Genomic DNA, 22,828 nt, shown 5'->3' with positions numbered 1-22,828 from the left:
AGTGATCGAAAACCGCAGACAAGACTGGAGAGTAGACAAAACGTCACGGCGCCGATTTTGACAAGCAAACTTGTGGGAAAGGCAACAAGTTAAAAATATCACTTCTCTTTCCCTCATGTTATATATAGCCTATAAACAGTATGTGTCAACATAATGACAATACTCCAGATTATATATTTTAAGTTTTGAGATGGAATGTTTTGGAAAAAACAAAAAACAAAAAAAAAAACTACTGTATAGATAAAACGGAGGAATGTCAAAGAAATGTGAATATTCAGACCCAAGAAATTAATAACAGCCTCTCAATGAAGCACAAGTGTGTAACGAGAGTGTGTAGGTTGGTCTGAATCACGCTCTGTGTTTTGGGGGCTTACGCAAACTAACACACAGCGCTGTGCGCGCGTGCCTATACAGTTGCACAGCATCCTCCCCTACCCAGGCTGGCCACTTGAATCAGCAAAATAAACAATGATTCTGACGTTCAATTTCAGGTTTATTGGACTCTTGCATAGATCAAACATACTACCGAGGTCAACCGTTACAAAATCCCAACCCCTCATCCTCATAAAAATCTTACCTGATAGTAAATGTACAATAAATCTTGGATTTGTTCATACCGTGGTCTGGATTATTGAGAGACTTTTATTTGTAGGGAATCATATACTTTATATGTCCAGTTAAAATTGGAATCTAACAAAATGTATATCATAGAAAAAAAAAAGGCAAACTGTGCAGAACTTGCAAGGTGCGTAATGACCCGGAACAAACATGGACAGGATATGACTACTTGAATGCTAACAAAGGATAAATTCATATAAGATCCATTTTTTCAGCATGTGTTGGGGAACTGATTTACAAAATCCATCAGTCTGAGGGTCTGTTTACATGCCTTGGTAGGTGCTGCTGTGTTGGTCAGCTGTTCAAACGTGCTCAGCATCTCTGATTTGCCGTAATTGGAGTTGCTACCCCGCAAGAGGATGCATCTATTTAGGGAGAGGCGTTTATGTGTTCAAGTGGACGTCACTTACGGTCGAGGCCGCCACTATTTGAGGAAACCCTGTCTGCCCGGGTGATCCTTTACTTGGAAAGTTGGCGGGCTCAGGCGGTACACCTGATCTGTACCTGTCGTAAGGCTATTTTCAGCGCGGTGTCACGTGGGACGCGGGTACGCTGGCGTGTTTGACAACAGCATAACGGCTCATTTGCACACGGGGCTTCCGTGGAAGCAGTTGGCTGCTCATGGAAAACCAAAGGCTACCTGCGCTAGTCAAATCACTTTTCTTTTCCAAGCCTCAAAAGGAAGAATGAAAGAGTTCCACGCTGCCAGTGGAACTCCAAACGTGGTACGATGTTATCATATTTACTTTTTAACTTCATCCAAATAAAAATGCGCCTTTACTGGCTTTTCAACCTACAAAAGAATATTTGCTTCTTAAAGAGATAAAAACTGCATTGTCAATTCTGTCCATGGTTAGAACTAATTGGTCAGTGTCTATTAAGAAGGACGCTTATCCTCTTAAGGGATGTGGGAAGCTGGAGCCCACCTAGGTGTCTTTGGGCAAACGCTCCAAGACACCCAAGACTGGTCTCCAGTCCTTCAATCCTTCAAAATGACATTCACGCCTGTCACTGAGTGGCAACTGAAGTCAGGTGAGTTCACAACCATATCAGTGACAGATTCTATGAAGTCATTTTTGGAAGTCATGTTAAGTGAATGTACAATTACAAAAAGATTGTTGTGGATTAATGTCAAGAACTAATGTTGACGGGGCAGAACTACTGAATACACATACATGACATCTCAGAACAGTTGAACGCTAATCATCACAAACTAAGACCATGTTTTGTACTGCATATATGAAGAATTTTCAGATTGGAGTCCCAATTTTTTTTCACGGATCGGGAATTCTATAGATTTTGAGGCACATATTTATTTGTTAAATTACTTTAATTATTAAGGTATTTTGTCAATGTCGCTCCAGGCAACTATTTGGGAAATGGAGTCACTGTTTGAGAACAGAATGGTGATAAAAGTGTGTTTCTTACTGAATCTTTGTCATTAAAACAATTGATTATACAGTGGAACCTTGAAATAACTAGTTAAAAGGGGCGGAGGGTGTAGCAGATTGTCCGTTACATATGCACCTATATTAGTCTAGAGTATTGTTTTGTATTTTTTCATGGCCTACAGTATGAGGGTATTTTAAAAGTTAAAATGTTTTAAAGTTTCACATTTTATCCAAACTTACTATGCTGGTGTGCTGCGTCTTAGTGGCATTGTTGAAATACAGTACTCATCATAGGTGAGACACCTTAAGAGAGGGGGGTGGCTAAACGTTTTGGCTCAGGGGCCAGATTGTTTAAAAAAAAAAAAAGATTTTTGACAAAATTGACAAAAAAAGGCATTGTAGTAGTCATACTTAGATCTACTTATATTGAGAACTGTGTTTTTTTGTTGTGCTTTTTTAAATTTACCATCATAAAAGTAAATTAAACAGGTTTACAAATGCTAGGGTTATGAACCTTCGAATCATCAGCATAGAATCATGCCTTGGTGAGAAATGTTATAAACGAGTCAGTAATTGCATTCTGGTTATTTAGCTGGGGAAATTAATGTATCACTTATTTTCTAAAGTAGCAGAATCACTACTCAGCATTCACACTTGAAATTTTATTCTCTTCGGTTTACTCCTAGTGGTTGAAATGTTCAAAGGTGAAGCAGAGTAGAAACCGAATAGCCAAAGTCAACTCAATGTATCACTGCACCCCCCACCTGGCAGAACCAGTGGGAATTACAGCACAACCTGGTGGAACCAGTCAGCATTACAGGCAAGGTCCATTGAACGTAGTCGTGATTTTTGTACAATTTAGGCAATTCCGTGCTGATCTTCGGCGGGCCGAATTTAATTGGGCAATGGGCCAGATGTGGCCCACGGGACGTAGTTTGCCCACCCCTGCCTTAAGAGAACAAGTCAAAGCCCGCCTTGCATTATTGAGTGTTTTGTTTTGATGAAAGCAAACAAGTGTCGGATACGCGAGTGAATTTACATCGAAGATGGCGTTGAAATCCCACGGTGCAGTCAACGCAGGTCAATGTTCAGTGAGACATGGCGTCACAATAAAGTGTGTTTATGTCACGTTTGTCTCCAATTCTCCAGTGGAATCAACTCTCTCACTCTTCTTCAACAGCGAGAAAGAAAAGTCATTGCGCATATTAGATCACTTTTGTCCCGGTTAGGCAATGGAATTGATTAAACAGACTCGCTTTTAATTAATGTCACTTTGAATACATTACAAACATATTAAATGCATTTGCGATATTCTCAAGGGTTGCACGAGTTTGTCGAGCGACAGCTGTCAGTCTGTCATCACTCCTGACATTTGGAGTGAAAATAAAACATTCGAGGAAGTGGTGACAAATCCGGTTGTTTTTGGCAGTGTTGCGTCGAGATATGAATGGAAGCAAGGCAGCGTTTTTATTTTTAAAGTCAAAATCTTGGCAATGCACTAGATTGCTGATGCATTCCAAGTAGATGTTTTTTTTTTTTTTTTTTTTTTTTTTTAAAGGGGTAGGGGGGGATAATTCTCTTCCACTTGGCATTTTACACAATGAATGTGGAATTATAGCCAACTTGCCAATTCTGAAAATGTTTGCTCGGTAAAAATCAAGGTGGAGAGGGACGTTCCATGTGATGGATACTAAACAGTTGTTTTGTTTGCGGAGCTTCGACTGCTAAGTCCAGGAAGCAAACAAAGTGGATGCGGGACACATTGATCAATGATCTCGGAGGGTTCAGCAGGAGGGCACACGAGGGTTTACCAAGGCTGGCTTATCCACCAAAGGAACGTTACCTACTTCTTCCTGGACCACTGAAGAGACACCAAACTGGGGTCAATCAAAGGCCCAACCAAAGATTGATCATCACATCATCAAAGTCCTTGATGGAGATCTAGAAATCTGGGGTATTGATACAAGTCCATCCCAGAGGAAAGGTGCTAGTTAGAAACCAATACTCCTCCTTGGGGGGGGTTACTCAAAACCACCCTCTACAAAGAAGTGGTGAGTCATTGAAGTATCTGCAAGTGGAAGGGTTGAAAAGCTAACTTGCCAGGTGGGTCTCTTATGCAACTCTCCAAAGTTCAAAATGGGTTCATTGTGTCAAAGTCAAGGACATGTTTCGATAGAGCTTTGACTCTACAGTTAACCCAATCAAGGTTACACTGGAAGTTGCTCAAAGGTTTCTAATGGAAAATGGGCCGTGGAAATATGTAAGCAAAAAATATGGTAAATGGTAAGTCTCCTTTGCCAAAATAAAACAGGCCACAAAGCCCCCCACCCCCACCCTGTCACTTTTAGTTCCACTGCAGTATCCGGTTGTGTTGCAGTCTCAGTTTCACCACCTACTTCCTTTTTTTTTTTTGGGCCATGACGTGTTTCCGCCCTTGATTTAGAAGCAACTCTTTCCACACCGTGTTGTGATATCAGAGGCCCTTTTCCTTTTCTTGCCGACAGTGTTCGGAAACTAATAAGAAATCCCCAGCACGGCCAAAACCTATCCCCCAAATCTCACGGAACAGGATCATGTGATGATCAAAACCCAGCGAGAGGGGAAGAAAAAAGAGGAAACTGTGCTCTAATGCAACGATAAAGAAAACGAGAGTAGAACTGCTTTTATTCGGTTAAAAGAAATCATGCAATTGCGATGAATTCAAACGCTGTCCGAATTGGCTACGTCGGTTGTACGATCACCACGCAGGCCCACGACACCTCCGAGGTCTTCTTCAGTCTTTGTAGTTTTGTGTGAGAAACTGCACTGCAGCCACAGGCTCCCCAAGATGAAACCTTTTGATGAAGGCTTCCAGATTCCACTGACCTGACAGACAAGACAAAGCATTGACATTTTTTGATGGATATTTTCAGCTTGAACTGTATGACACAGTGCTAAGGTAGAATGATAAAATATCCCATATTGTATCGTACAAACGTGCGACGTTGGCCTCTCACCTGAGGCCCACAAAGCACCTCTCTAGGCTTCATTTCAGCAAGCAAAGGACCGTGTTTAGTTTTAAAATCTTCCTTCAGCATATGTGACTTTTTTGTATGCAAGACTTTTTCTGAACAAATAAAAAAAAAAAAACGTGGAAAGAAAAGAATGTTCACGGGAAGCAAGGACGAAGTAAAAGCAGACGCAAGCAATAAAGTCTCCTGTGGTGTCAGAGTACGTTTTTCCAGCACAATAGTGTGTTTAAGTGACTGAGCAGAAGTATTGCTTTTGCTAAGCGACTTTTAGTGCTATCGTACAGTTCTGTGAAAGTGTTCTCAAATTCATGGTTTTTGTGTGTAGTTTTCCCATTTTCATCTTTGAGCTAACGAACAATTGGAAATAAAAAAAGATAACTCATGTTAACATAAAAAGGCAATTTCTTCAATGGTGATTTTGTTTATTAAGGAGGGGACAAAAGCAGCAACAACTGAAATTAAAAGTCTATAATCCAGCAACACTCGAGGGTTTACGAGTGTGCACGGCATTTTTAAGATCATGCCACAGTATTTCAATCAAATTGAGGTCTACCACTCAAAAAGCAGTTTTTTTTTTTCAACCCATTCTAATGTGTGCTTGCATGTTTTGGAATGTTGACCTGCTGCAGACTTCCACTCGAGGTCAGCAACTGACGGCAGAACTTTTTCCTTTGGGATTTTCTGATGGAGAGAAGAATTCATGGCTCCATCAATAACAGCTGTCCAGGTCCTGAATAGGAAAGCAGCCTCAAACTTTACCACTACTATTACTAGTACTATCAACTGGCAAACTAGAGCGTCTCCAACTACTGGAGAGAAATTTTCTAGTGTGTTTTTGATATAGTGGGCAAAATAAAGAAGATTCTGATGCTGATGTTTGTTTGTATGATGTTCTTTCCTCGTGTAATGCTGTGTTACATTTACGCCAGATGTAAGAAGACACACAACTTCCAAAAAAATTCTACTTTTCTCTTGCCAGTCCATAGAATATTCTCCTTCAAGCCTTGGGAAGACTTTGTGTTGGTCCCCAGAGGTTTTCCACCTACTCTGCTATGTACCCCATTTTTGCACAGTCTCTCCATTGCTGTGTTTTGGACATTGCTCTTAAATGGAGGCAAGGGAGACCTGCAGGTCTTTAGATGTTGTCCTGGGTTCCTTCGTGACCTCTTGGATGAATCGTTGCTGTGCTCTTGGGTTCATTTTTGTAAGGCCGGTGACTCCTGGGAAGGTTCGCCAGTTCCAATGTTCCATGTTTTTTCAATTTTTGAATTACGACTCAGTGTCTTGGTGGAATTGTATAGTTTTATAAATGGCTTTGGAACCCCATCCAGAGTGATACAGCAGCTATCAGTTACATTATTTCTTCTTATTTCTCTTCTTGAATTTTTTTGGGGATCATGGGATTTTTTTTCCCTTTTCCAAATGCTTTAGATCTTTTGTTGGACATCATTTTGTCAGACAAGTTCTATATATGTGATTTCTTGCTTGAACAGTTCTAGAGGTAATCAGGCTAGGCTAAGTTTTCCCCCCAAATTGAATTAGCCACAGTAAATTAATAATTTAAGGGGGTGTTGCATTTTCACACAAGGCCAGGTAGCTTTGATTAGTTCGCCCCCCTTAATAAATAAATACATCATTCAAAAAAATTGCATTTTATGTCCAATTGTGTGATTGTTGTGTGATATTTACATTTGTTTGATGATCTAAAAGTTACGGGACTATGTAAAAAACATTGTGAAGGGGGGCATTTTTTTTTTTTCCAGAGCACTGTAGGTTTTTACGTACAGTTTAGTTCCACCGTACTGCTCGTACCAACCTTTTGTGAACTAAGGAATGGTTCGGCTGCTCTGTGATTGGTGGTGTACCTTTCAATCCAATTTGTTTGTGACGTTTGGCAAGGAACAGTGAGTGGAGATCTGGATGAGCACAATAGCTTTTTTTTTCCTTTTTCAATTCTGTATTGAATGTATTAAAAACAATTCAATAAAATCCCTCAAGTTTCGAGCTAGCAGCCATACTCTTGCCATTTGTGTTGACAAGGTGTTACGTTTGCATGCTGGGGTTTACATTATAGTAGGTTTTGATTTCACTTCATAATTACATGACAGTTAATGTTAAATGAAATTAAAATGGAATTGTTGGATTAGATTCATACCCACCTCATTCGCATACATTGAGAGAATATTTAAAGATTTTATAACATTTTTAATAGGTCTACTTTTGCTTTTATTGATATGACACATAAGAATGCCTGATAAAACATTGCACACACAATAAAACTATTAATACAAATTTTATGATTGTTTGTTTTGACACAAATGACCAAAAAAATTTGATCTGAATGGGAAATTTAGTTTTGAACGATGACCAAATCAGTCGACTGGCATCACAGAATGGAATGTGGTTGAACATAAAGGTACCACTGTATAGTACTACGTACACTGAGAACAATTTTAATGCAATCTTTGTTGTATTTGTCACGAGCGCTCCATCTATGTTTCAGGGATCTGAGGCCTAAGTGAGCTGTGAGTCACAGCGAACAGCCCTGCTGAAAATAAAACATGTTGCTGTAATGATGGAGGTGGGAACGCAAGGACGCGTTGGCAAGATTATATGATTCAATCGCTTGCACCCCACCCCCCCACCCCCCTCCTTTTAAACAAACACCAGACGGCCATCCGGCTGGTATGACAATATCACGGCTTAAGATTTTGGAAAACCTAAAATTTCTGCAGCTTCCTTTTTCCTTTAAAGAAAAAGACAAAATTCACAGTTGCCATTCCGCGGTGGCCAACCTGAAACAACGCAGGGAGAACTCAATACCTACAATATATGAGTGCATCTTCATATCTCCTGCTGTACATAAGAGAAAGTCCTGACCCAATCCAGGAAATCGCTGACATTCCATTAGTTCCATTTGGAATAATTAAAAAAACAGATGGACAGCATTGGGAAAAGAATCTTATAAAAAGTGAGCCAACGATTGAAGTGGTCCAAATCTGTAGAGAGAATAGTTTCACAGTTCAGCCGGACTCTGCCTTGGATACAAATGTTACTGAGGACAAAGTCTTTGTTGCCTCAGCCATTTGGGGCTGTTTTCACCATCAAGAGACACGGTTCACATCCGCCGGCATCACAAAAGACATCTGGGAAAGATTCAAACTCAACCATCCATTCGTATTTGAGGCATGTCCAACGCATAGCTGTGATTAAGTATTATCGCCCATATAGAAAGTCATTATCAACTTTATTACGATGTTATTTGTCTTCCCTGGTGTGTTGTTGAATGTTTGAAACAAGGGATGGGTGTTCGACTACATTTCCTTGATTGACTCAAGAGACCAGTAGAACAATAGATCTGAAATTTCAGCAATTGTGCGCACTCTCGCACAGCAACACAGCATCCTGGAAAAAGTGAAAATAAGATGATTGATGTGGTCGACATTAGCGTATGCACAGCAGTCACTCACATTTGAAAAATGTACGTAGACATTCAATTTCTAAACTAAATATTCATATAATCAAATCATTTCATTTCATCATGACGTATTGTTAAAATCTCGCATAATTTACGGCGCTATCTATTGTCAATCCATTGATGAAAGCTAGCAATAGATGATCTATATCTTCCTAAAGCATGTAGAGGGGAAAAGTTTTCAACTTCAAGATACTGTAACACGTTACCACGGGAGAAAATGACTGTTCGCATTTAGATATATGGACAGACTAGTCTAATGTTAGAACTTAGATCAATTCAAAGTAAATTACACTCTCATAATTAATATAGTTGGACACTGAAACATCACCTGTGTTATATCCCAGAAATGTTTTCAATGTAACCTCGGGATGCCCAGATTTTTCCCCCCACAAGATCTACTTTTCAAGCAGCCAGCCTCTCGCGATCGACCGGTTGGGTTGTGGGTGCACGTGTGCATCGCCGCGACTGCCGTAAATAGGAGCTCGGCTTGCGAGAACTCGCCTCTATGTGCGAGCGCTCGACGTATTGGCCACACCTGAATCAAGCGACGAGGTGGATGATAGTGTCACGTCTTTTTTTGTTTTGGGCACGCCCTCACACGATCAACTAAAATTGCCCCACGATCAACGCATTGAGCACCCCTGGTGTAACTGAATCTCCTTTGACATGGCTCATTATGTTGATGACTTTGGACGTAAATGTGCTCGCAGTATGTGAAGCAGCTTGGAACATGTGCTAATGGCATCTCTTCCCAACATGCCCAGTACGGTTAACTCGCATTTCCTGTTTCCGGGTGAATACTGATCGTTTAGGATCAGGCTTGTTCTGTTACCAAAGTTTATGAAATAAACAGGTAAATTAATGTCAAGACTACCCAAAACAAGCGATGTCTTTCAATATTTTTTCTACTCGTAACAAATTTCGCCCGCAAAATTTTTCGTGCTTGACTGTGCAGAATTTCCAAGTGCGATGGAACGCGGGCGTGATCGCATATGTCAAATGCGAGTGACTGCGTGCAGTATATGCATACTGTATAAAATACTTGTCCGGCAGCCACAATTGCTTTCAACACACAAGGGTAGTAGAAGTGAGTGCCCGATATTTAACTACGCATCCCTCTCCTGGCATTGCAGAATCCTTTCACACAGGTTGGAGACTTTATAAGTAGCTGAAGACGCAAAATGGCCAGGTTGGCTTTGTTTGTTTCCTAATTCCGTGTTGGTGCAGTTTATACAGTACAGCTACAGGGGGGAAAAATGTACAAAAACGACTGCCTTTACAATAACTGTGAAAGGGGTGTGTGTGTCTTAATGTTCTGAAATTCTCCCCCATGCCAGCATCATATTGAGCAGAAAAAAATAAACTCAAGCGTTAAATAGTGTGGATGTAGCAAGATTTTGCATATCTTCAGTGAACTCTCCAGTGTCTATATTAAGAGCAATCTATTATTATGCCTGTCTCTACTTGAACTGTGATCATGTCAGCAAATTACAACTCCATTAACACAGGTTGTGAGCTCAGCTGGATAAGAAGGGATAAAAATGACCGTTCTGTCGGTCTCCATAAATAAGATGAGCTGACAGAAAGGGCTCTGATCATCATGTAAGGGCAATGGAGTCCAGCGACCTCCCTGAAAGAAGGGGCAAGGCCTCTAAATGCGTGCGTCCGTGGGAGATAATGCACCACCCCCGCAGATGCCTAAATCCTCCCACCCCCTGCATGTGTGGAACAAGGTCCCTCATCCTCTGAAGACAATATCAGGGTGGAGGGACAGCAAGTGTACTCCACAGTATCTGTCAGGATATAGTTCATGAGTCAAGTTGTAGATTTGAAACTATTGACATGCATAAACACAGACTTGTCTGCGCTCTCATCTTTGAGGGTTGGGGGGGGGGGTCACAGTGAAGATCGCTCTGGAATGACAGATGCGTATAATCCTGCCTAAAGCTTGCCTATCCATCCAAACTCTCAGTATCTCGTGCTATCGCACTTGCTGGTACAAGTGACCTTAAAATAGGCCGCCATGTATTTGGAGTGCAGGGAACATGTTTCCACCGCTCCCATCTAGTCACTCGTGGAAAGGACAGATAGTGCGGCACATGAAGGTGATGTTAGCGTCTTTGTGCTTGCGCCTTTGTCTTCATCCTGTTTCTCTGTCTAACTATGGTGTGGATGACCCTTGGGAAATAGCAGAATGAGGGTGGTGCCCCCATTTTGCCCCAAAAAGCAGCCCCCCCAAATCTTCACTGGAGCAGAGATACACCACCACATTTCTCAAATAGCGGCTGGGACATCTATTGGGTGGGTGGGGGAAACGTTTATTGTTCAATACTTTATAATTTTCTTGTCAAGCACTGCCTCTGAGAGATGAAGAAAAGTCATCTAGCTTCTTGTAACATCGATGCACACAACATTGTGGAGCCCTCACATTAGAGATGCCTGGAGCCCTTTTTTATGTTTCTGGATAAACAATGGCATCAATGCTGAGATCGGCGTTAACCCTTTCCGGGCAGGGGTTGAAAATTTGCAACAGGTTTAATTAATATAATTGAAAATTTTAAATCCAGAGTATCATTTTCTGAAAGTATCGGATTTTTCTTTCTGCAAAATTTTATTTGGTCTAGAGAGGGTTAATAAAAAACGTTTCTGAAAGGAGTGGATTCTTATCGATGAGCATTATTTGGGAAATCTGGTACTTGATTGTCATTGATGGGGTGGTGGTACATTTACCTGACCTTGCTGCAGGCAGTGTCGGTTCAATTCCCACTTAATAACGGTGTGAATATGACCGCAAATGGATGTCCGTGTCTTTGCACTATGTGCCCTGCAACTGACTAGTGACCAGTTTATCGTGTGGTTAGCCCTTAGCCTGAAATCAGCTGGGTTAGGTACCGCGTGACTCTGAACATGATTAGCATGGTGTTGAGAATGGATGGATGATATCCAGGTAATACAGTTCATGTCACATGGTTAAATTAATACCTCAGAGAATGTCAAGTTGTTTTTTTTTTTAAATTTATTTGATAAGAAATCTGAAATCGTGCAAGTGTAGATTAATTCTCCAGTGAGGGCTCAAAGCAAAATTTGTTACACTAATTTTGGCCACCAAATGCAAAATCAGAAGAGAGTGACGTCAGAATCAGCTGACCAGTTTGATGTCTTCTGTCAAACCGCAAGTAAAGGGAAGCAACTCCGAATGTTGGTTTTCAGGACTGAATCATTCAATTATTAATCTGTCAATTTTGTGTGGTTTCATTTAACTAAATTGCTTGATTTGAGTGGTGAATATTATACAAGTATGATGAATGAGTAAAACTTCGACAAGTATATGCATTACAAAAAAAAAAAAAGGAAGAAGCCAAAATTTCAAAGTGTTCTTTAAGAGCGTCGCCTCCTGGCTGCTGTAAAAGCCAAAATCCTCGCTGTGTGACTGCACAGCGCTCTGATTAATGGTAGAGGCTGTGGGTGGGTGGTAGACATGGATCTGCCCATTACCACACTGCAACATTGCAAATGGCTTCAATTACTGTGGAGTGTGCTGAGCTGGCAGTGTGGGCTTGAGAAGGCAAGATGAGCAACACCATGCAGCAACAGCGCTGTGATCCACTCATTCACCCCTTGTGATCATCAGGTTCAGACTTGGTTGTCAAGGAACTGGGATGATTGTCATTTTCAACCTTCGCTATTGGCCAGTGATGCTGATGCCCCCCCCCCCCCAGCGCCTCTTGGCATTACATCCTTCACAAAGTCAGTGGCACGACATATTGAGCGCTTGCCAAGTGGCTAACAAGCATCACGAGTGCCCAATGGCCGCCCCCCCACCCTGGCACGGGGGGTGGGGGGGATTCCCTATGATCACTTCCCGGTGCCCACAGCCAAGAGCGCATCCTGCCTCTCATTACAGATCTTTGCAAGCCAACTGCCCCTGTCAGGTCACTGACCCACATTCATAACTTGAACGCAGGAGACACAGAAGACTCCCACCATTCCTCACATGGCGGCACGCCCCACCCCGACCCCCGTATTACTAAAGATGCGGCCCCAGATGAAAAGAAAAAGGAACAACAAATTTGCAATCAAATTGAGTCAATGACTGCGCTGCTGGAAGTGGAAAACGATCATTAGAAGTCTCCCACCCACGACTAAATGCTCTCCCATTGTAAATCACATCAATTAATGTCACGGGCCTGACAAATGCTCTCTGTGTCACTGCACATGGGAGGGAGGACAGACGCTAATAAGTGAACATACTTAACGGAGGAGGTGGGGAGACATGGGATTCCCTCCGCTTGTGTGTGTCTGGAGGGGATAACCTCGTCAAAGCCAAGTGGAGGCCAGTCCAATGGGAGCAGGTGCGTCGCTGAAGCTAGACAAAAATCCGCCGACTACAAATGGATGCATAGACAACTAGGGTTGGCCATAATCTATTCATTGACTACAGTGGTCCTCGGTTCCTGATGATACTGACACGGTTTGATGGTTATAAAAAACAGCAGTACAACAATAAAAATTAATATCTAAATATTTGTGTTAATGACTTTACTACTGCGTTAATGTAGGTTAGTAATGCTGTGGTGTGCTGATTTACATAAAAATTCCCATTATTTGTTGCTGTAAGACTAGAACTCCAGTAACTGCATCTTGAACCAGTTGATGCAAAATAGCATGCGGTACTTTGTTGACTATTCGGTCTCAAATAGTTTTCAGTTTAAATAAGAAGGTGAAGTTGAGCTACATCCTCCACGCTATTGTACAATCCCCCAGGCAACAACGTTCTTAATACTTTATCATCAAATATGCCCTCCCCCCAAAAGAGACACTGCGGTGGGGTTAGCAGATCCCTCCATCCATTTTCCTACCCGCTTATCCTCACAAGGGTCCCTGGGAGTGCTGGAGCCTATCCCAGCTGTCAAGGGGCAGGAGGCAGGGTACACCCTGAACTGGTTGCCAGCCAATTGCAGGGCAGAACGAGACAAACAGCCGCACTCACAATCACACCTAGGGGCAATTTTGGAGTGTGGGAGGAAACCGGAGTGCCCGGAGGAAACCCACACATGCACGGGGAGAACATGCAAACTCCGCACAAGGAGGGCTGGCATTGAACCCGGGTCCTCAGAACTGTGAGGCCAACGCTATCCAGATCTACCATGTTCTACTTGTGCTTGTTTGGATTTTCTGCAAGTACCGTGTCCACGTTCTACCCCACCTCTTTACCCCAAGTCCATGGCATCCTCCGTTAAAATGGTTCCATCTATTTTCCATACTGCTTATCCCCAAAAGGGATGTGGGTCTGTTTGATGGACTGTCACATTGTCCAACATGTTCAGTAAAAGCTGTTAAACAAAAAGGTCCTGATGAGGTTAGCTTAAAAGAAAATTTTAATAAGGCATTTGAGCAAATAAATATCCTTGACCAATTTTTCAATCACATTTTTTTTTTTTAATAAAATCAACACCAACTCGGCTGGTTCCAGTGAAATAATGGAGTCAAATCCATGCAATTGACTAAATTATTAATCATGAATGAATCAATTATGCCGATCCCAAATTAATTATTTAACTTTTTGACAGGTTACACTATTTTATGTTGGATTTTGGAAAAAAAGAATTAAGACTTTTGTCCTTAAAAAATCCTTTGGGGAAAAAAAACAAAACAATACCAGGGACAAAGATCCTTTCAAGAACTGACCCACCAAAGAAAATGCTTCATGATGCAACTGTTGAATTATTTTAATTAGATTTCTTTTTAACGGCAAGAAGAGTTTGCATAAGAGAGGAAGTAATTCAACTGAATTAAAGCAATTCAGAGAAGCAAATATGGGTGGGTCTAGTCGCTCTATTATTCTAAGGGAAGGGGGGGAGTAGTGGAGCTGATGGCACAAAATATATATTCCGTTTGCACACAAATCCTAAAATATTCTAAATAGCAGGCTATTATTCATGCCAAGACTTCTCTGGTTTAACCACATTTGACATCATGAATACTTGAACAATCCATTTCAAGCTTTTGCGCAACTTCAAATCCTTCACATCAAACAGGGTGCCTGCATTGATTAGTGACGTAGGTGTCAAAGCTCCAAAACAGCAGAGAGTGGCAGCTGTACTCGTTCATGACTCAAACCGCCCTCCATTGCACTTCAAATCATCGGCCGGAACCCGACCAGAACAGACAGCCAGCCACGCCTCCTCGGATGGTTGTGCTCATCCTGCCACACATACCTTTCTTTTTGGGAGCCTTTCGGGTCCAATAAGTACAAGAAGCTCAACAACAGCTCGCTCTCAAACAAACAAGGGGAACTTTTGACACACACACTCACACGCGCGTGATGATGCTCATCATTAACTTTCAAGTTGGTCCAAGTTAAAAAATTATTTTTTTCCCTCCAGAGGAAATCATTTTAAGATTTTTTAAAATACAATTGTATCATACAAGTTTGAAGTTAAGCACAGTTTTAAGGAACCCAAAAAAAAAAACAAACAAACAAAAAAAACTATTCACCCTTATAAGATAGAGCGGTACCGCTACTTACAAAATTAATCCGTTCCGGAAGTCGTTTCATAACGTGAAAATTTCGTAAGTATAAACATTTTACATGTAAATAGCCTAATCCGATCCTAGCCAGTGACATTCATGATTGTGGTATACAGGTTTTGTACATATACTGAATTGAATACATAATGCGCCGCTACACATTAAAACACAATCATTTAGACTGAGCTGAGGCTTCATTAGATTTGTTGAACTGACGTTTTCCTTACAAATTTCATTTGCGCTTCATATTGTACCACTCTTGGGGGATGTCACTGTATATTTATAAATAGATTATGCAAAATACTAATGAAATATTAGTGGAACATTAAATGGTGTGTAACAAGTAACCTTGGAGATTTTTCAGCAAACTCGGGGAGTAAACCAACGGCAGTTTTTTTTTAACAAGTACAAATACTTCCCGCAGTGGCACCTAAAGACAACCAATATGATTTCCAGTATAACAGCACAAAAAAAAAAATCTAATGTTATGTTTCAAACCTGCTGTGGTTGCCTTTATTGCTGATTCAACAACAAACTGTTGGCAGTTGTGTTGATTAGCCCTCGTATGATAGATGAGCCCCAGAGGTCAGCGGGACGGTGACCTCGGAGTCATTACCTCGTGCCGATGACTCCCGCTGGGCGAGCGACACCGCCATGTCGGATGGCTGGTCGTACAACAGGAACTGGTAGCGGTGGAGACCAGAGGCCTGTGGTGGAGTTGGAGGACGATAGTCTGCAGTTGGGTGGAGGGGAGAACACAAAAACAAAGGAATTAGTGGAGCGAAGGCTGATGAATGCAGTCACACACGGTGATAAATGAGATTATAGCAATGATGCAAGTATAAGATCAAACTGCACAATTGTCACTGAAAATCTAGACAATGAAAACAAAAAATATTTATATTTATGTATGTAGGTATAGAATACACACACATATATGTTGTTAAATTCTTCCATCTGGAATGCCCCCTGTTGCTTTACAGGAAGACGATGAATGATCAGTCTATTAATTTCCTTGCAATTAGCCTGTGCACTTTCAACTATAGGCTAGTTACATTACATCTAAAATTCATTTGTGTATGCAATCAAAATGCAAGTAATTACATGTCCTACTTGTAATATTGTAACCTCTGTTACAGTAGGTTACATTTTCTATTCCAGTTTTATCATTACACATTTCCTTTTTGACATTTATAGATATCCCCCCTCCCACACACACACTCCAGGAACGCTGCAAAAAAGACTTACCAGTGATGGTAAGCCCCTGTAAAACTCCATTCCTCAGTGAACTTCCCTTTTAAAATAAACAAAGTTAGAATATTATGGCAAAAGACAAAACAAATAAACAGTGCTTCTGCTGTCAAGCAACCGGAAAAAGTACTCGTGAATTTTGTATCAGTAACTGAAGTGGAAAACTAATCCGTAATTTATATAACAGACCTGCGCACTTAGAACACAATGCTTTTGACATATCTAGGACAATTACAAAAACAATCATTCACATTATGACAGATGAAAAAAAAAAAGGCCAAGAACATCATGAAGAAATAGGAATGACAATTTGTAAAAGTTTTCTTAGTTTTTATAAAGGCCCTTTTTCACAGACTTCGATATCTTTTGAAACACAGCTCAAACAATGGACATATTTGATGCCTTTGTGGTGACAACTTGTGTTAAACAAAAGACAATGGAGACCTTCAAAGTTCCTACAAGTACTTTGTCCCAGTCAATTGCTGTAGAGGTCTGTCATTTACCTGTGCTCGTTGAAGTACTTTGACCTATTTTGGCTAATATGGAAGTTCATAGTGCATATACCCTATTGCCACCTCTCCTCTGGTCGTCATCCGCCACTAAGACGGAAGTATGACGTTACTCAAATGGACAAACAAAACCAAAATATAAATCTCTTGAATTGCTTTGACTTTTAATAAAAGGTGGTCATATAACACCCGCCTACTGAAATTGCATGTTTTTGTGATTAAAAAAATTAAATCAGGGTTAACCATTTCAAAACGTTTTCCAACATTAATGGGATCGGTAACTTGTACCCCCCCAAAATCTTTTTGGTCTGCTGATCCTAGACTAGAATGTGGCTGTACAGAATTAACCAGTGGCTTTCAAAATTGTGTTAAATAAGAGTCCCAATCGGCAGCTGGTTAAGTGTTGGCCTCACAGTTCGGAGGACGCGGGTTCGATACCGGCCCCGCCTGTGTGGAGTTTGCTTGTTTTCCCCGTGCCTGCATGGGTTTTTTGCGGGCACTCCGGTTTTCTCCCACATCCCAAAAACAGTTAATTAACAACATTAATTGAACACTCTAAATTGCCCCTAGGTGTGATTGTGAGTGCGACTGTCTCCATGTGCCCTGCGATTGGCTGGCAACCAGTTTAGGGTGTACCCTGCCTCCTGCACGTTAACAGCCGGGATAGGCTCCAGCGCTGTCCGCGACCCTTGTGAGGATAAGCAGCAAAGAAAATGGATGGATGAGATCCCAAAGCACCTGCCAGCATTTAAAAACCCATAATAAAGTGCAGCTTTTTAAGGAGGCTTTTCCTCCTTTCCTTTTTGTGCTAACACTGACTGCTATTTTGAATTACCCATAATTCCCTCCATTTTGACCTAGTAAAGAAATAAAGCCCCAAGATACAATCTACAATACTACAATTGGAGGTTTTAGGTCACATAAATGGCAGACAAAGTATGAAATCATTTGTCATTTTTCTATATGACAAAAACATGGATTTTGCAAAGGGTGTGTAGACTTATACCAAATCAAATGGGTATCCTAGACTTTTGCACAGTACTGTATATAGTGTAAATTAACTCCCGAGCCTAATGAATTCATTTAAGTGAAAATAAATGTGTTTGGAACAGCAGGTTGCATCTTCATCAGATGTCATGTGCAGCCGCAAAATCATTATGCACATGTCAAGTTCAACTCCCTCATCCTGGGCCAGCGCACAGATGCTGTACGCCATGCAAATTGCTCACAGGAACGTTTATTTAATATACTTGGCTGCTCGCTACGAGACGCTCGCATCCTCGAGTGGGAGGAAAAGGACTAAACATGTTGTCTGTGAAATGGCCCGAAAACCACTTGAAGTAAACATGGAAGTCCCCGTCAGCATCATGGAGTATCTCGTCTCAGCAGTCTCAGCAGCACCTGCCCGTGTCGCCTGTTTCTGCACGCGCAGGCTCCCCCCGCAGGGTGACTATGGTATTGTGATGCAACACAGTGAAAGGCCACAAAGGGCACGCAGGGAAACCAAAGTCTTTTAAGGTCAGAGAATGGGGTCCCCAAATGTTTTTGGCTCAAGAGTCAAATGACAATAGGGGGAATCAAAAAAGTATATTCCACAACTCATGTTTATTCTTTTGGTGGTTGTTTGTTTTTTGTTAGGGGGTGGGGGGAAGAGTGTAGCACTACAAGAATAAACTCATCATAGGGTATTACGTTCTCTGCAATCGGCTGGCTACCAATCCAGGGTGTACCCTGCCTCTTGCTCAGAATCAATTGGACTTGGCTCCGGCTCGCCCATGATCCGAATGAGGATGATGGAAAACGGATGGATGCAAGTGAGGGAAAGGATAAAGAAGTGGTTTGTCGTCTGCGTAACTGCGATGGGCAATAACAGTGCTGTCAGACTTGTTTTCATCACAAGCAACATGGTAGTTTGGCTACCTTCAGGGGGCCGCTTGTAATCGTAAGAATTGCTACGTGCGTACTGGTATGCCAACAATTGGCTGTGGATCGGTGTACCTTTGCTTCATTTTGTCTTCTTGTTAGGACATGAAGAATGCAGACAAGTGCCAAAGTGGCATGTGACAAGGTGCAAAGCAGTTACGCTTTTTGTCCCCTACCGAAAATGTTTTGTGTGAGAACCCTAAAAACCACCTTATCATATCACACAACTGTCCACACATTTGGTTGTTATTTTTATGATGAGTACTAAGGTTTGAACTGAATGAAAAACTGCGCCATGCTTACATGGGCCACAGATTTGGCCTTTAATTTGAAACCTGAGATTCAGTCATTTTTTTTACAAATTATCCTTCAGTATACATTAAAAAAAAAAATAATCAGCAACCAATATCAGCACTTTGAAGTGATTTTGTAAACATCTAAAAAAACAACAAAAACAATATGATAGGTACGGTGTACAATTACCCACTTGTTAATTCAATAAAATTGAGATGCTGCCTTTTGATTGAATAATAATTAATATTGTAACCGAATAGCATAATTGCCCGTCATTAACCATATAAACATAAAAATACTAAATTGATTTTTTCCCTTTGTGGTTTTCTGAAAATGATCTATGACTTGGCAGAATTATGCTACAAAAACAAAATTCAAACATTTATCGACATGGCACATTTCTTACACAAACCAACTCAATGTTTTGTGATTAAAAATTTAAAAAGAAAACAACAACAACAACAACAAAATAGCATTTAAAACAAAGTACAAGTAAGAGTAAGTGGAAATGTTTTAAAAAGCAAGATAAAAAAAACGTTTTTTACCTGGATATTAAAACATTCAGAATCAGGGCTGATGCTACTTCTTTTGGCAACATTTCATATTATGGATACATTATTTATATGTGCTAATAATAATAGATTAAGACAGCACAGGTGTGGTCGGTTCAGGTAGCATCTAAGAATTTTGAAATTCAGCCATGCAGCCATATTCTATAGCGCTTGTCCTCATTCAGGTTGGAGTTGAGTTCAAGCCTAACCCAGTCAATTTAGGGGAGGACTCTGTTTAAATTTCCACAAACAAAATACTGTTGACTATTTTCTATTATAAGATTACATCTTTTTTTTTTTCTTGTGCTAGATATTTTTTCAAGTGCTCACTAATACTCCCTTGAAAACTAAGTCTAAAACCGAAACCTTTGAGAACAGTACATTTCTTATAATGTGAAACATTTTGCAGATTTCACGACTATTAATCTCTTAAAAATTGCTTTCAAAATATTTACTATTGCAACGATATGCATTTTTTGAACCAGTATTATGTATGTATTCATGAATTACATCAATGTTGGTTGCTCTTTGTTCTACATCATAATACAACAGAGAAGATTTACTAAGGATTACTCAAGTGAGGGCTTTTCGAAAAAAAATATTTATTGCATGATGTGGTGTATTCATTGTGTGGATAATCCTTGCTGCCGTTTGGGAGGTTGCATGCTAAATATCAAGTGCACAGCGCCATTATTTGCACGTTGCCACAACCGGTGCATATCTGAAGAGTCCTTTTTGCAGGGAGAATTTCCATCATTTCATCCAGTGATCAGCGAGAACAAAAAGCTTTATTTAGAACTAGCGAGAGTCCTGAGGCCTGTAGGATGCGAGCCCGTTGCCTTGGCAACAGGTAGTCAACATTTGGGCGTGCAGTTTTTCTCGTGTCTTAAAACGCTCTTTCGTCGTGCCACGATAATTCTAGTCTTATATACGTGTTAAAACAGCAGACCCATGCATTATAGTGTTACTTGGAGGGGGGGGGGGGGGGAGAGAGAGAGAAATCATGCTTAGGATGGTCATGATAGATCACTGACATTCAACATGGAGTGATGATCACACTCATCTACAGGACATTCTCACATGGTGGGTGGCCCACCTCAGGGGACCCTACTGTGGGGGCTGGATGCAGATGAAAAAAATAAATAAATAAAATTCTGGCTGCCCATTGATTAAAAGCTTCTTCCTGAATTATTTGATATAAAAGAAGGGAAAAAAAGTTGTCATAAACTATTACCTATGTGTGTATGTTATTTAGGGAAAAAAATTCAAAAAGTCAAAAGTTACAACTTGTCATGATATAGAAAGTATTTATATACTGTATATAAAGTAAAAATAATGATGGAAAGGCATGATGGAAAATGGAGGCTGGGCATTCTGTGGTTTTATTATTTCTCTTTGCGCATCACTTCTTTTTTAAGTCCACAGTAAACATCAGCTTTACAGATGCCGCGTCTGCGCTACAGTCGACGTGTGTTGATGTAAGTGGTGCTGTTAGTCATTGCCATAGTATAGTAGACATCACTTCGTGGTAGCACCTGTTATTTTTTTGGGTCAATTTAACATTTATGTTCTCATAGCGGTGAGGTCATGGATTTTAAACCTGACCCAAGCCCTCCCGTGTGGTACAGTAGTTACATACTCTCCCTATGTTTGTGTAGGTTTCCTCCCACATTCCCAAAACAGCCATACTGTATCATGAAGTTTAATGGAATACTAAATTGTCCATAGATATGGATATAAGTAAATAAAAACTGTGCCTAAATTTGTTTAATTAAAAAAAGTTCCAAAATATAAAATACAAATGTATTGTACTTAAACGTTAAATACAACTGAACTCTACGTAATAAACGCACTGTACTGCATTGAAAAAAAAAAAAAGTTAAGCCTGTGTTGCAAAATTACAGAAGCGTACTGCTGCCACACCAGAAAAAAAAAAAAGGTTCAGAATCACATTATGACATGCTAGGTTTCATGTTTAATACATTTCATGTTACAAGATGATACATTTCACGTTCTAATGTAAAAAGTTATCCTGTTAATAATGTAATGAATTTGACGTCCGCATTTGGCAAACTGAAACCAAGGAATTTTTTTTGGTTCAGGTCCCATGTGGAGACGTTTTCATCTTATGACTTAAAGTTACTACCATTACGTAACAATAAATACGACAGAGGCCAGCTCTGTGTCACCAAGTCCACATTGGAAGGATGTGCGTGACCACAGGGTTGCACAAGAGGCGACGATTTCTCTGCGAGACCACATTATAATATTAAACCTGTCATGTTATACCTACTGGACTTTTTTAATTTTTTTTGTGGTGTGTCAGCAATACACTTCTGTACATTATGCATAGTTGGAACATTTAATTTGGTGATTCTTCGCATACCACTATAGAAAACCCACACATCACTTGTACCACACTTTGAGTGTTACTGATCTCCATTATATGGTAGTTTAGCATTTCTCAGTTGTTTTCATGTGAAGGACCACTACTCCCAAGCCCACAGATGTAAAACTAAAGGCCTGGGGGCCAGATCCGGCCCTCCACGTGATTTTATGTGGCCCGCAAAGGCAAATCTAGTGTGTCAACTTCCATGATTCTTGTGAAAATCTGTACCAAAATTTCTAATTGTCATATACTATAAATGATGATGTTGACATATTACAACCATTTTTGTGTTACAAAACATGAACAATCGTTGAAAAAAACCCATTGAACTAGATTTCTGATTCCAAAACTATTTCATAAATTGATGTAAATAAGATGAGGCAGTTTAAGATTTTTAGGTTTCACAGTCCTTCTGAGGGAAACAGGCCGTGTCTCTCAATGTTGCCAATGTGGCCCGCAACAAAAAATTTGTTTGACACCCCTGCCCTAGCCAATGAAACAAAGCTCTTGCCAGTGTTGAAAATTGCAGTACACTGACTGTTTCCACAAAAAAATTGAATATCGTGAAAAAGTTAATTTTGTAATACATTCACAAAGTAAAACTTTCATAGATAACAGATTCAAGGCCCATATTTCAAACAATTTCAAGTATTTGTTAATTGTAGATAATTTGGTCTTCCAAAAACCCACAAAATCAGAAATAAAAAGAAATAGAATACTGTGAAGAAATCATTCACTTCTCAGTTTTTATAGAAAAAATAAATTAAAGTCACATTAAATCAGTCAAAAAATGCTATGTTAATCTTCAATACTTGGTTGAAATTGTTTTGCTTTAATAACTGTCTCAATGCACCATTATGTAAAAATAAATACTGGTACTTG

The 22,828-nt window shown here is 40.3% G+C and overlaps 1 protein-coding gene across 2 annotated transcripts in view; it reads right to left on the bottom strand.

Annotated features, from left to right (window-relative positions):
• Positions 1-4,656: 4,656 nt before the first annotated feature.
• LOC133499739 (phosphatidylethanolamine-binding protein 4) overlaps positions 4,657-22,828 on the bottom strand; it is a 74,712-nt gene continuing 56,540 nt past the window's right edge. For both annotated transcript variants that reach the window (XM_061818047.1, XM_061818046.1), the window contains 3 exons: positions 16,278-16,323; positions 15,646-15,762; positions 4,657-4,874 (listed from right to left, as the gene is read on the bottom strand). In XM_061818047.1, the coding sequence (XP_061674031.1) occupies positions 4,783-4,874; positions 15,646-15,762; positions 16,278-16,323 (255 nt within the window). In that variant the 3' untranslated portion in view covers positions 4,657-4,782. The remainder of the gene's footprint in view (positions 4,875-15,645; positions 15,763-16,277; positions 16,324-22,828) is intronic.

The sequence above is a fragment of the Syngnathoides biaculeatus genome, chromosome 4 (genome assembly GCF_019802595.1).
Source record: "Syngnathoides biaculeatus isolate LvHL_M chromosome 4, ASM1980259v1, whole genome shotgun sequence".
NCBI classification, from domain to species: domain Eukaryota; kingdom Metazoa; phylum Chordata; class Actinopteri; order Syngnathiformes; family Syngnathidae; genus Syngnathoides; species Syngnathoides biaculeatus.
Note: the sequence above shows the minus strand (reverse complement) of the source record. Positions and strands in the feature narration are given on the sequence as shown.